General features: G+C 54.7%; 2 protein-coding genes across 2 annotated transcripts; both read right to left on the bottom strand.

Moving 5' to 3' along the window:
• Window positions 1-1,473: 1,473 nt before the first annotated feature.
• Window positions 1,474-7,286, bottom strand: SETTUDRAFT_175637 (uncharacterized protein). The gene is made up of 3 exons (XM_008024403.1): window positions 4,105-7,286; window positions 2,305-4,040; window positions 1,474-2,248 (listed from the first exon to the last, which is right to left on the bottom strand). Exons 1-3 carry the CDS (start codon window positions 6,950-6,952, stop codon window positions 1,943-1,945), a joined length of 4,890 nt encoding a protein of 1,629 aa, XP_008022594.1. The 5' UTR covers window positions 6,953-7,286; the 3' UTR covers window positions 1,474-1,942.
• Window positions 7,287-12,332: 5,046 nt separating this feature from the next.
• On the bottom strand, window positions 12,333-14,413 carry SETTUDRAFT_167466 (uncharacterized protein). Its single transcript, XM_008024402.1, has 3 exons — window positions 13,360-14,413; window positions 13,190-13,307; window positions 12,333-13,135 (listed from the first exon to the last, which is right to left on the bottom strand). The coding sequence occupies exons 1-3, from the start codon at window positions 14,190-14,192 to the stop codon at window positions 12,473-12,475; spliced, it is 1,614 nt and encodes a 537-aa protein (XP_008022593.1). The 5' UTR covers window positions 14,193-14,413; the 3' UTR covers window positions 12,333-12,472.
• Between the last annotated feature and the right edge of the window lie 309 nt (window positions 14,414-14,722).

Raw genomic sequence — 14,722 nt, 5'->3', positions numbered from 1 at the left:
CACCCGCCGTTGAACTCACGTGTCTCTTGTGTGTGTGTGTGTGTGTGTGTGTGTGTGCCCCCCACCTGTCGCCCGCTCGCTTGGCGCGTTTCCGACGCTCCGGCATACAGAACGCCCGCATGCCTGTTGTGTATGAGCCCATCTGTCAACCCCCCCTCCCCCTTCCAATCCAGCCGGCGGCGGTTATACAACCTACCGATAATTTGTTACTTGACCTACTGATAAGCACGCTAAGCAGGGGTCTGCATTAGCGTTGTAACATCTAAGCTGTATATAGTTAGTACTGTCATAAAATGTCTTGGCGCTCACAGCTATACCTTAGGAAGGTGAATTTAATACTTTCTTCTCTTCTTACGTAGTGACTGGTGCGTACAGGCCTACGAGCATCTTCTTGAGCCTATATGGAAGCCAGTTTTGGAGCCTATATGGGGCCCATATTCGAGCCCATATGGGAGCCCATATTCGAGCCTATATAGAACACCAAAAAACGAGCAGTATAGCTAGTTCTCCAGCTTCACTTTCTACCACCACTATTTCTATCTCTCTATCGCAGCATTACTCTATTTCTATTAATATAGTAGCTATCTTCTTTTACTTAGAGTTGCTACTGTAACTTACAAAAAATACCACTAATGTTTTAGCCAAGCGCGCCATGCCTAACTCTGGCTTAGCGGGCTTATCGGTAGGTCAAATAACAAATTATCGGTAGGTTGTTTAACCCGCGCCAATCCAGCCCAGCTTTCGCGTTCCCAATCCGTCCACCACCCTCGACGCCATCCGTCCTATTCCGTCTGCTGCTGTGCCCCCCCCCCCCGCCTCTTCCTTCTGCACACGCACACGCAAACCACGCTTATTCCCCCCAGCCCACTCGTGCGTGCATCGACTGCGCCCCTCTTTCTCACCCTCGCTCCCTCTAGCTGCGTCAAAATCCTTCTACAGACTGGCGCTAAACGAGTCCAGCCCATTGTGTGGCTTGCGCTGTTAGCCAAACCCTCCCCATCCGACACTGCGCGACCGCCATGCCGCCCATTGGCATCAGGCACAAATTCGTCTGGTCCGAGTTCAGCCTCGTCGGATGCAGGCTGTCGCTCCTGTTTAGGGGCCAACAACAGGCCGCTGTGACCCTCACCATCCATGTCCCTAGGCCCCCGCCGCGAGCACGAGTCTAAGAGCCCTACACCTACATGGTCCCTTGACTGACTCTCGTTGGTCTTGCCCGGTAAGTAACCATAGCTGACAACCCCCCACGACCTAGTATCGCTTATCCAATGCTGTTCCTCTAGTCACCACTCCATCTCGCCTCTCATACCGTGCACCTGGGACCCCCCCCCCACACACACACACACATGCGTCATGATGCAAGTACATATTCTGTCCATTGTCAAGTTCAAGTGATTTCTTTATCGTACCATGGGGGTATAGTATGCCAACAAGACCTTCTCTCGTCTTTCTTCTCTGTCGCTCGCTCGCTCGCTCTCTCTCCTCTCTCTCCTACTCGCTGATAAGAATAACGCTCAACCAACAATACAAAAATATTCACTCCTTATATGCACCATGAACATTCCCAAGCCCACATGCAACGCTGACAAACAAAAAAAATGTAACGCTTACAGAGTCGCTGTCGCACTGGAAACGGCTCTCGCGATAATCATACGCAATCGTTTAGGGGAAAAGTCTAGGGAAGAAAAAAGAAGAAGAAAGAAAGAAAGAAGGAAAGAGAAAAAAAAAGAAGAAAAAGCTCAACATGTCGAAGCGTACAAGATCGTACATATTATATTAAAGTAGCATGGCTTCAAGCCACCGAATGCGGACGCCGTTGGCGCAAACTCGGTTTCGACGAATGAAGAAGTCGCAACCGCCATATCGTGCGCCTCAAAGGGGTAACTGTTCGTGAAAAAGAAATCAATCGTCAGCATACGCCAAAACCAAACGGTGCTGGTCATCATGCATGCGAGGGGAAGGGCGCAGACAAGAGAGGCGTCGACTTGGGCTCGGATGCACAAGGCTTGGAGGCTTCATTCGCACCATCATCCTCATTGTCCTTTGCTCCCGTCTCGGCCTCCTTGCTGCTTTCGTCCAATTCGGCCTCGCGAGCCTCGCGCTCGGCATAAATCTTCTGTTTCTGCGCCTGTGCGTTGGCCAGCGTGTCGATGTACATGCGGAACTTGACAATCTCCCGCAGAAGATACTGCGACTTGCGCTCCCAATTGGCCATGGCCTTTGCCGCATTGGGGTGACGAGGTGAGAACTAATGCCCATGATTAGTAACCGCTTCTGACCACATGGGGCAATCACAAAACTTACCGCTATGAGCATAGGCGCCCTCAGTTCATTGTGGTGAGAGAGCTCGTTCTCAATGTTCTTCACGTAGTCAGTCAATGCTCGCAGCTGGTCCACCTCCATAAGAGTGCTGGCCATCATGCTCGACGCCGGTGGGCTCCAGTCAGAGAGCACCACCTTGTCACCAGGCAGTCTGGGCTTGGGCGCGCCCGTGGCATGGTCCATCGAACTACGAAGGGAGCTTGTGACACTGGGACGGGGCATGTGGCCTTGCACCGACGGTGCGCTGTCTTGTCGGATCAAAGCTGGGTTGATGACGTTTTCACCCCATCCATACTCCATGCTGCTGACACCACCCGTCAAGGGCTCCTTCGAGAGACGTGCAGACCAGTAATTAATGGTACACACAAATTCTCGGCAGATATCAGGTGTTCCCACCTGAAACAAATGAACGGCCCCGTTGGGCAGCGACAGGGCGAAGACATGCGGCCGCGTCTTGGAGTACCCGGGCGGCGGCAGGGCACTCGCAATCGTCTGTCGGAGTTGGAAACTGTCCAGGGCTTCTGCGTTATCCATCCAGTTGCCGCCACCCACAACTCCACCCGTCGATGGCCGCAATTTGCTCTTTTGCCTCGCGGATTTGGAGTTCATGCTGAAGGAAAACAGCCGTATGCAACCCTTTTCCACCACTGCAAAACACTCGTTCCACGTACGGTCCTTGGCCTTTCTGTCCACTGCTTCGAGATGTCGCTTGTGTTTGAGAATACCTTCTTTTGCCCAAGGCGCTCCCACAAGCTCCAGAGTCTCGTCTTCCAGGAGTGGCGCAACGCGGGAAAATTCTTCGTCGCTCGCAATCGTCATGCCTTCCTCGCGAATAATGGCCTGGCTAAGAGCATTGGCAAACCCAATGGCTTGTTGATAGTCGCCTGCCGCGAAATGAGAGCCGAGCGAATCCACAGACATGGACGTGCCGGTTTTGCCGTACGAGTATCGGCTCCAAGTGCTCGAGCCAGCGGGACTCCATACTGACTGCTCGTCGAGACTGGTTCGGCTCGAGGCTACCGTGGATGAAGGGTACAGTCTTTGTTTTGAGCGGTTCTTAGAAGCCCAGCGATTACCCATGCTGCGCAAGTCATTTTGTGACCGGCCCCGGTAACTGGTGTGGTCAGAAGGTGCTTTGCTCAGCACACTTGGAGTGCGGCGTAGCATGCCAGAAACAGAAAGGTTGTTGTTCGAAGGCTGATGGTGGACAACAAGATCCGAGGACCCGTGGAGAGGCAGCCGTTGCTTGCGGATCGAGTCGTAGAATTCCTTGAGCACCGTCTCGACCTGGAATTCCCATCCCTTCATGGGGCCATTGTAAGGCGTGTTGACAAGTGTGTTGGACTCGGACATGGCCGAGTCAAAGGTAGACATTCCCTCGGAGCCGCTCCTGGGAGGTGGTCGGATAGAAAGCCGGCTGCGAGTCTTCCTAGCATCGGTAGACTCCTCTAATCCATCCGTAGTGAGATGGGCAGTCTCGTGGCCTGGCGAACTGGGCTCGGATTTGTCGTTCCAGGGCAGTGAAGGTCTACGGCAATGCGTAGACTGGGGCCTCAGTGTCTCGTCGCCTGCAGCCTTGATGGCGTCCTGGCACACACGTATAACGGTAGGCAGCGTGTTGCGAACAAACTGGCTACGTGTCATCCTGGATTCAATATCGGCTAAATGCAGGTCCGTGTTCAAAAGCAAAATGGAGTAGCAGATGGTGTGCACAACATCTGAAATGGACGAGTTAGCTTTGGGCAATCCTACTAACAAGTGTGTATACTACAAACAACTCACCAACTGCTTTGAAACCATGGTTGGGGTTGCATTCACACCAGCGCTCCGAGAGGCTCATGAGAATGCGGTCCACTTGCTGTGTCTCGGCCTTGAGGATAATCTTGCCGCAAAGGTCACGCATGGCAGCCAGGATATTGAAGCCAGTCCAGTCGAACAAGTCCATGAAAGCCTTGCGTGTTCGGGTGCTGGGGAGGCCAACATCGCCCAGCATGGCAGCTGCCTGTGTCTTGAGTCCAGATGAGTCGTCTCCGTTGTAGATCTGGAACGCCCGTTCACGCTCGGCGTCGGTGGGCTCACTGTGCAACGACCGGTCATCAACCTGTGTGGGCATGGCTTCGGATTCGGAATCTCGGCTTTCAACCTGTACTATAGGCAGCTCGTTTGCCAGATAGAATATGTCATTGGGCGTGGTTGGTGTCTGCGTCTTAGGAGAGGCGGAAAACGACTTGTCCAGTGATGGTTGTAACGATAATATGCCCTCTAAAGGAAGAGCCAGGTCATCCGTAGTATCGCCGAGAGCGTCCGAAACAGTCGTATCGAGCCATACACGCTTTTCGGCGGGGGTCCTGTTGCCCGACGAGAAGAGCTTGTCTGATGCTTCGGTAATGACCCAGCCGTCATCCTCGACTTCGGATGCGGATGCGGACTGTGATACCGAGCCGCTTCTCGATGCTGGGCCTTCGTGTGGCAATAGCCGGTCGGCGCGCTGGTCGTCTGATGGCTTGTTGTTGTTGGTGGTGGTGGTGGAGGTGGTGGTCATGCCCTCTGCCTGCTTGGGAAAGGTCCAAGTGGGTCCAGGGCTCGGCCTCTGGACTTCATCCGCACCACTCTGTTCACCCATGGGTGTCGCGCGACCGCTGCGATCTTCGTTGCAGCTGCTGCTGTCTGCAAGGAAGCTGTCTTCCTGGGGGGCGGGGATGGTGGACTTGCCGTGTTTCAGTTTCAGTTTCAGCTTGGGGCTATTTGCACTGCTCAGATGAGAGACCTTCAATTGCTCGTGACGGGAGGCAGGGGGCGTCTGTTCATGGCCTTGCGAGCCAGGGTTCACGGTGCGAACGGTCGCATCCTTGTGGGGCTTGTAGCCAGGGGAGAAGCCCTGTGGGCGCTCGTCGTCGTCTGCGACGTCATCCTCGGGCTGCTGGTCCCGCGGCGTCTTGTCGCCAGTGCGCCCCGCATCATTCAGGTATGGGTTCATAACCTTGCGTAGACTGCTGACACCTGGGCTGGGCTGGGTGGGTAAGACGGGCCTCGGTGGTGGGGAGTGATCCAGAGCCATGGCTGGGGGCTTGGTGCTTTCGGACAGCGACTTCTTGCGACGCCTGAAAAAGGAAGATGGCTTCTTGCCTAGCGTGGGCGCTTGGGACGGCTGTTGGGTGTCGGCATGCGAAGAGGATGCGGTTTGGGGGGCTTTGGGTATGGGCCTGGTTTGGGCCGCAGTGCTGGTGTTGGGTGTGGTGCGTGGTCGATTGGACGAATATATCGAATTGACATCTGCCGTGTGCAGCTTGTTGGGGGGTGGCATTGACTCTGTTTGTGGCGCGTTTGATAGTGTTGAGGTATTTGATGGCTGCGCTTGTGGTTTTGCAGATCCTCCGCCAAAGACACGGCGAAAGAAGCCAGGCTTGGAGCTTGACGAGGCGGCCGCTGTGGTTGTTGTTGTTGTTGTTGCTGCTGTTGTTATTGTTGCGGCCGCCGATGCCGTCGACGGGGGTTGTGGAGAAAACAATGGGCTTCTGGTGACTACGCCGGGTGAGGGGGTCAGTGAGTCTTGCCACGAGGGTACGGGAGGAAGGTCTCGCAATCTGCTGGCGTTGACAAACTCCTCGGCCTGTGCTCGCATGCTTGGCCCGGGTTGACTTTTGTTTTTCCGCAAGGTCTTGTAGCTAGTGTTTGAGTGGGCGCTACCTCTGCGGCCAGGCCTAGAGGCTTGCGACGAAGCGTACGAGGGTTGCGGGGGAAGGGCTAGCGGGGATTGCGGCGGTTCCTGGACTCGTCGGGGACCAGCCGGAACGGTTGGCTCTGGCGCGGCATCGTAATCATCATGGTAGGTCTGGTACGCGACACGGTCTCGGTCCAGGACGGACTCGACCTTGAGTGGCGAGATGCGCCCCCGCTCGCTTGCATTGCTATGGTCAAAACTCGCAGAGCGCTTCCCAAAGCCCAGCCGCTGATTGCCCAAGATGCCCGACTGGCCAAAATCCATGCTCGACGACCCGCTGCCCATGCTGCCCTTTGTGTTTCCGCCTCGCAGATGGCCCAGCTGGCCGTAGGAACCGTTGACCTGCCGACCCGAAGGACCGTCTCTGGTGCTCCCCCGCCGCGAGAGGAGGCCGTTGTTGCTGCTGTTGATGTTGTTGCTGCTGTTGCTGCGACGGGCGCGCGAGTGGTGGACCGTGTAGCGGGCGTAGTCGTCGAGCGAGGCGTCGTAGTCGGACGAGCGCGACGACGTGTGCGTGTGGCCGCGGTGGCGGGCGCCGGGCGGGCGGAAAGACGTGTCGCGGAGGAAGCTGCTGCTGTTGGTGTTGTCGTCGTCGGCGTAGTGGTGGTAGCGGGGGCCGGGGCTGCCAAACAGGTTTCCAGAGGAGAATTGGTCGAGCGACAAGAGCATGTTATCCACGACCGAGTCTCTGACATTGCCGACCTCTGCAAAGGATAGGTCATGGGAGTCGCGCAGGGGGTCGTGCTTGGGGGTGCCGTTCACGGCGTCGACGGGCGTGGCATCGTCGAAGAAGGTGTCGTGCTTGGGCGGGTTGGTGTTGAGGGCCTTCATTGAGGTGCTTTGTTTGTATGTCCTCGAGGGACCGGTGGGAGTCGAGGGCCGGGCATCGAAGAGAGAGCGCTCGGCCATGGCTTGATTTGACACGGCGGAGGAAAGAGAAGGCTAATTCCCACACGCTGGCACTGGAGCATGCTCCGGGGCGGACAGGCAGCTCTCACGCCGACGAGACGGGAACGACTGGGAAACCTTGAGCGGCCTGGCGTGGCAGCGGGTGGCTCGCGCAGGTGACGATGGATGTCAGTGGTGGGACTGCGGCGAGGGTTGCGGCCGTTTATCGTTGTCGACGGAGACGAGACAAGACGGGAGCAGGATGCTAGGAGCGAATCAAGGCGTGTCGCAATGGCATGACACGCGCAGCGAAACAGCAGGCGGGCTAAACTAAGTTTGCGCTGCTGGATGCGGTTGCGGGGGGGGGTGCTTTTGTTCAGGGGGTCCAAACGGTCGAAGTTCTTGTGGTGTTGCACGATGGCGCCGAAAACAGCCACGCACAAGCACGCAGGCTCTCTCTCTCTCTCTCTCTCTCTCTCGGGCGGGCCACGGCAGGCAGGCTGGCTGGTGGTGACGGCGCGGGTCGAGGCAGGGCGGCTTGGGGGTGGGCGCGCAGATTGCAAGGAGAAACAGGCAGGGCGCGGTGGTACGTAGAAGGCGTCCAGAATGCTCGTGGAAAGAAAAAAAGGGCCGCCGCCGAGCGTGGTTCCGATGCAGGACGACGAGAGGAGGCGGCGATGCAAACCTTGTCGAGTCATATTAAGCCTGGCCTCTCGGACAGAGACGAGCAAATCGAGGGCGGATGCGGGCGCGAGTCAGGGAGGGAGAGACAGTGTCTTGGACGCCCGCGCGGGCCCCGGTGCTAGCAGACATTGCTGCACTCATTGATTCACGCACTCGGCACGCATTCACTCGCTCCTTCACCCATGGCCCGCGCTTGGCTCGTTGCGGCCTGCAGCGGCGCCATGGGCTCATGAAACACTGCCGGCCGTGTGCGTACATGTAGACATGTGTATGTGTGTGTCGACCATGTACATGTACATATCCACAACGGTAATGGTAGCAGGAGTGGTAGCAGGAGTGGTGGCAGGAGTGGTGGCAGCAGTGGTGGCAGGAGTGGTGGCAGCAGTGGTAGCAGGTAGGGGCAAAACTGTTATGCAGGAAAGCGGAGCATGCCGGAGCGCATGTGTGCGAGGCGCGACCCGTAGCCGTCTCAAGACATGTCCATGGGCGGTGCGTGGGCGGCAAGGCCGGCGGAGCAAGTGCAAGCAGAGATGATGTGCGTACGCGTCGGTAGACCTGTCGTGGAGAGTCGTCGTGGGTGGGCTGGTGTGGTGGCCGCGACTCAGAATCCAGTCCAGTCGGCCGGTGCTGTGTGTGGTCGGCGGCGGTGTGGGCTTATCCGGGCCCTGGCGCTGCTGCTCACGGCATTGTGTGGTGGGGGTGCGGGCAAGGCGAGTCTTGTGCTGGGGCGGCGGCGGGTATGGCTGGATGAGGCGAATTGGCTGCTGGCGTAGGCGCCCGATGGTGATGCGGTGGTGTGGTGTGGTGGTGGTAGTGGTGGTAGTGGTGGTGGTTAAGACGGGGGGGGGGGGGCCAACCCTATTGCCCCCGGGGAGTCCCTTTAGCGAACAAGTGGACAGTGCAGTGCCTCCAAAGGGGGGTTCCCTTGTCCCCTGTCCCTGTCCCTGTCCCCTTGTCCCCATCCGCTGCGGCCATGCTGCAGATATCTAGTCCTATGGCAGTCGTCGTCGTCGTGTCTGGGCGCGTGCTTTCTTTTTCTCTCCTGCACCCAGCCGCACAGGCACAGGCACAGGCACAGCTACACGCACACACGCACAACCCCCTGGCTGCTCCGGAAACAAGCCTCCGCACCCCATCCGCATTCCCATAGCAAAAAGCGCACTGGCTCTGCCTCTGCCTCTGTACTACACACGCTCGACGCCGCTGCTGACCGCCGCCCCCTGCGCGCCATAGGTTGACAGGCCAGACTCGCTACCCAGTACATATCGCCGGGCTCTATAACCTACCTCTGCTAAGAAAAACCTCCGCTACACCTACAGGGAACATCCCTTCACCACCTGCGCCGTCTCGCCAGTCTCCAGCCGCCGCCTCCAGCCTCAGCTCTCTGCTCGTCGCGCTGCTCATCACACTGATACTCGTTGCCAAGGCGCCCTCTATGCCCGGCTCCCGCACGTGACCCGCCCATCATGCCTAAGCACTCTTGATTAATGCAGGCCCGGTTACACACAAACGCGCGACATTGTCCATTGTCATTCCTAGTCTCATCTAAGACGACGTCGGCATATCAAGCAACCAAGAGAAGCGTATTTGCATTACCGCATCAGGCAACCCATGCACCCATCCAATGACCACTGCTCCTCACAAAGCCAGGCCTCGTGTCGCCCACCAGCTCGAAACCCTCGCTGCTGCGAACATCAAAGTTGAGCGATGCAGCACGCGTCCGTCCTCGATTGGCGAAAACCTTGTACCCGTTTTCGCATGATCGACTGCCCTAGCAGACACGCGCTTATCAATCGCCAGAGCCCGCTTGCTTGGCCATGGCCATGCCCACTTTTTCCAGCAGTCATCCTCTCTCTCTCTCCCCTTTCCCATAATCCCACATGACACAAACGCCGACACTACGTACTCACCCACGACAAGCAAAGTTCATTGATCGCCGGTCCTTTTTTTGGTCCATTATCTTAATATACTTCCCTGTCTAGCGCCTGCGCTGACTCCCCCAAAACCACCTGAATCAGCTAGTCACGCGCCCTCGTACAATCACAGTACTCTGGGGATTTGTCAAGATTCCGCTTACTCACTCACACCGCATATCAAAGAGTCATGCCAAGACGAGGGAAGGAAGAAGAAGATTTACACAACGAGGCCGGGAATAGCGAAAAATGACCATGAGATTTTTTTTGACCATTCATCTCGCCTGCTGTGAAGCAAATCTTACTTTTACATATACACCTAGCAATATCACATCCCAACTATATACTTTTGCGCCCCAAATCTCGCCCTCTACTCGCCCAGCAGAACTCCTTCCTCTTGCTGCCCATATATATATATATATATATATGCTTTGCCATGTCTGCCCAACAACAACAAAAGTCACTCAGCCCAAAATAAAATCCCTCCGTATTCCCCCGTGTACTCTTCCTGGCATCTACCTTACAGCTTGCATGTCCATGTCCATACAAGTATCTATGTGTGTATGTACCAAGCCCAGACCAGCCTAGCTCCACGCATACACAAGGAAAATATCTTATCAGCGCCCCCACCCCCATCTCTCCATTCACTCCCAAATCCATACATGTATATATGTATATATATATATATACCACAGCCTTGTCATGGATGCGATTCCCCGATTCTCTAATTTCTCGTAATCCCCGTACATGTACATGCAACATTTACCAGTGTAACTTTCGACGTGGGCATTCATGTATTCCTGCACCACTCGACTTGCTCGTTGGTTCGTTCGTTCAATCAGGAGAATCACATACCTGTCTCTATAGCTACATCTAAGACTAAGACTAAGACCCAAGGTTAAGGCTAAGGCTAGGACTGATCTTGTACAGGTATACCACATGTGCATAACTCTTGTTAACTTCGTACTGCACGGTACATGACTCCGTAATTACGTACATGACTACAGTACATAACTAAGTACCTACCTTCCCCTCGTATTCACCTAGCCCTGTTGCCTTTTTTTCTTTCTTTCCTTCCACGTGACGAGTTAGGAAGACTATTCACACACCTATACACATGTAAACATATAAACATCCAAACAAGCTGGAATAACAATATCACCAGTCCTCAGCACACTCCTCGGAATAGCACATATCATACAATATGCATGATATCATATTATATAATACCAGCGCTCTGCTTGACATTGCTAGTCCTGTTCCTACGTATTCCTATTCCTAGTCTAATTCCTACTCCTGTTCCTGGTCTTATTCTTATGTATCTTTTTTTTTTCAATTCCACAGGGATGCATGTCTATATCCGTATGAATTACTGTGATTGGTGCAATTGACCCTTTTGTTGATCTGATGGATTGATTTGATTGGGTTGTCATCAACGTGATTAAGTACTAGTGGGATTGGGGGGGGGGTCGGGAGAGGGGCGACTGACAGGGATAAAATCCATATAGTCACGTTCTCATAATATGCCAATTTCCCAGCATAGAGTGGAAGGGTAGAAAAGGGGATTTGCCGAGCATTATTTTCTTTTCTTTTTCTCTCTTTCTTGTTGTGGCATAGGTATACTTGTGCAATGGATTGCACTGGTTGGCTTCTTCGGGACGGGCTTGCTTCATGGCCGTTCATGGACTGCTTGGGTTGGATTGACTTGCATGCGTGGGAATAAATATATACTTACTTACCACTCCGCACATATACCCCCATAATCTCCCCCCCCCCTTAACGTAGAAACGAAAAAATTATCCTCCTGCCATCCTACGCGTCATGAACGAGTCAAACACAACGTATACTATCATACATGACCGTGTTAACATGGTCTTTCCCAGTCTTAGCAGGGGTGACATGTTGGTAGTCATACCAACCATCTCAACGAACGAAAGAAAAAGAAAAGATAGATGGATAGATAGATAGATGGATAGATGGATAGATGGATAGATGGATAGATGGATGGATAGATGGAAAAGAAGGGGGTGAGATGGGATTACTTGTACTGCTGTATGTGACACATGTTACTCCATCTCTTTATTTCTGTCCGTGTTTAGACATGCATGCATGCATACACACACACTGAACCCACCACCATGCCTCTCCATCCAAACAGTCAAACCTAAACAAACCTACATTCCAAGGAAAGCAGAACCACACAACCTCAAAAGAAACAGTATCTTGAAATTTCCCAACTGTTAAATCCCTATGCTTACCTTTACCTTTACCCTTAACTATATACATACATACATACATACATACATACATACACTAGATATACTTCCATGTACCTCCTCTACTTACATGCCAGTATTCCCAGCATTAAGAAAACGCCACCACCTAAAAAGAAGATGCGCCACCCTCCCCCCCACCAAGCCCCCCCCAAAAAAGGCAAAAAAAAAGAGAACGCGTTGAAAAATCATGAAAAAGAAAAATCTGAAAACAAAGTCATGAAAAAAAAGAAAACAACAGCGGGATCAAGAAACGAGGAAGAGGACATGATAAAAAAAATCAAGATAACCTAAAGAAAGAAAAAGAAAAAAAACCAAAAAGAGGGAGGGGAAATGAGTGTTAATTACCACAACGAATGATGACAAAAATTCAATTCACGACCAACACAATCTTCCCATGTTTCCCATGCTACTACTTACATCATTGCTTGCCAGTCAATCTCAATTTGGTCAAGAACATGAAAACTAATTTCATTGATTCAAAATATGAGAAAAAAAAAGTACACACACACACACACACAAAAAAAAACGCCCGCCCTTGATCACGCTTGCTTCTAAAGTGTATTCATAAACGCCCTCAGACCAAAAAAGAAAACAAGAGTAATAATATGCTCTTCTCTCCCAAAACCACAAACACACACACACACACACAAGTCTACGTTCAAGACTGCTCACGGACCACGACCCCTCGAAATACCCAGACCCTGAGGCGCAGACCCGTTGTTCTTCTCGCGTTCGCTCACACTGCTGCGTCTACCTGCAATGGCCGATATGCTTTCACTGCGCGCGCTATCCATGCTTTTGCGCATGCTGCTCGAGCTGGAGCGGCGGCGCGCCTGTCGGGCTTCGTCTGGATCATGGGGGTTGAGTCCGCTTGCTCGAGCGAATAGATTAAGGATATCCGTAAGACTAATGACCCCACTTAGTCTGCCCGAGAGACTAGCCCCGGGCATGGCCGAAATGGCCGATGCCGAAATGGCGGGCGCAACAGCTCCCGTAGCCGCGAGATGCGTGGGCGCGGTAGAGTTGACGGGCGTTGGACCAGCCATGCCGGGTAGTGGCGTCGTGGGCGAAGGCGGGACAACAATGGCTGGTGTTATTGCTGGAGTCGAAGGCCCCGACGAGGCAGGCGATGGCGCGTCGACGACCCACATGCGGTGGGAGCGGGTAGCTACTAGCTTGGCCACCGTGTGTGCAAGCGTGCTGTAGGGATTTACATGGAATACAGGGAATGAATCCTTTCCGTCGTTTACTCCCCGCTCAGATAAGATAACAGATATGAAGTGGATACACGAAGAACGAAGCAGGGGCAGCGACGTAGATTTGGTGAGGAGCTATCCGGAATTTGTTAGTTTCAGACATACGAGGATAATCTTGCAGCGGCTTACCCGAACATCCACGTGCGATATGTTGCCAATGACATTGTTTTGGGCATCGAGAACGGGCAGGGACGAGATGCCCTCGTTGTTCATGAGCTCGAGAGCCGCTGCCAAGGGCTTATCTCCACTGTTGCTGTCGTGAGCTGGGTAACTGTTGTCAAGAGGGCATGGATGCTTACTTGATAGCCAGCACCGTCTTTGAGCCGAGATTCAAGTCCTTGATCAGCTGGGGGTAGAGCTGGTTGACGGCCGGGAAGCTCGAGCGGTTCTCCCAGAAGAAGCGGACTAGTCGCAGCTGCGTGAGAATGCCGACCGTGTTGGACGTGCCCTGCTCGGCAACAAGAACTCTGTGTACGCCACTGCCAAACACCTCGATCGCCTTGGACAGATCCGTCGTCTCATCCAGCGTAATCAGCGGCTCCTTGTTGCCGCCGATATCCTTGACATCCTTGAGGGGAATGGGCTTGCCCTCTCTTCCTTTTCTCGCGAGCTCGTCAAACGAGGCAATGTCTCTCTCTTCGGGGTGTGCCAGGCCGACGACGAGGAGGAGGTAGGCGTTCAGGTCGCTGTAGTCAAAGGTGCCGACTGCGTGGCGGGTATTGGCGTGTTCGCGCAAGAGGACCACGTTGGGGGCGCCGCTCTTGACGAGAATGCTCGTAGCATCCTCGACGCTCGTGTCGTACTCAACGAACCTGACCAGGTCCGGGTCGACAATCTCGCGCAGCTGGATCGTCTTCCAGTCGCGGCCGTGGAACGTCGAGTCGGCGCCCTTGGTGGGCGGGTTGTTGAGCAGATCTTGCAGGGCCTGCTGCGTCAGGGAGGGCTGGCGTGAGGCGCGCGGGGATGTGGGGGCGCCTCGCATGTGCTCGACGAAGCTGGAGCGGTGCGACGACAGCGGGCTCGGGCTCGACGCCATCTTGAGCGCGGGTGGCGGCGGCGTGCGGCCTACAGACGACATGGAGCTGCTGAGAGAGGCATTCTTGGGGTCGGCGCCTTCGCTGTGGCCTGCCATTGCTGCGACGACGCCCGCGTACGTATTGCACGATGCGGGGCTCCGCAGCACGTCGTGTTTGCTTCGGGTTGAGGGGCCTGTTGCCGTGGGGTCAACGGTGCATGTGCTCAGGGAATGAGGCAGCGCAGACAAGCATGCGACAGCAAGCTATGGACGAGTCAGTCGACAATGAAGCTGAGCAGAAGGAGTGGAGAGCGGAGAGAGCAGAGAGAGAGAGAGCGCGCAGCATCGAGGTGGGGAGGAGCGCTTGCCCGCGAATGCAGCGTCCGCAGATCGTCTCCCGCCCTGCTGCAGGTAGAACGCGGCTTGTGTGATTCGCTGCATCGCCATTCCCCGCCGTCGTGCGCGTCGCTCAACCACATGTCTACTCTATCCATCCCCCTCTCGCTCTCACCTGCTCATCGACACACACGGCCTGGTGGGGTTGCAGCGGCTGTTTGCGACGGACATGGCGGCACTTCAAACGTCATGCTGTGCTGCTGCCGAGCCCACCCCCATTCCTCCTTGGCCGCTAGGGCGCTTTTGCAAAG

Source organism: Exserohilum turcica (genome assembly GCF_000359705.1).
Source record: "Exserohilum turcica Et28A unplaced genomic scaffold SETTUscaffold_12, whole genome shotgun sequence".
NCBI classification, from domain to species: Eukaryota; Fungi; Ascomycota; class Dothideomycetes; order Pleosporales; family Pleosporaceae; genus Exserohilum; species Exserohilum turcicum.
The sequence above is the reverse complement of the archived record's forward strand: the minus strand, read 5'-3'. Positions and strand labels throughout refer to the sequence as shown.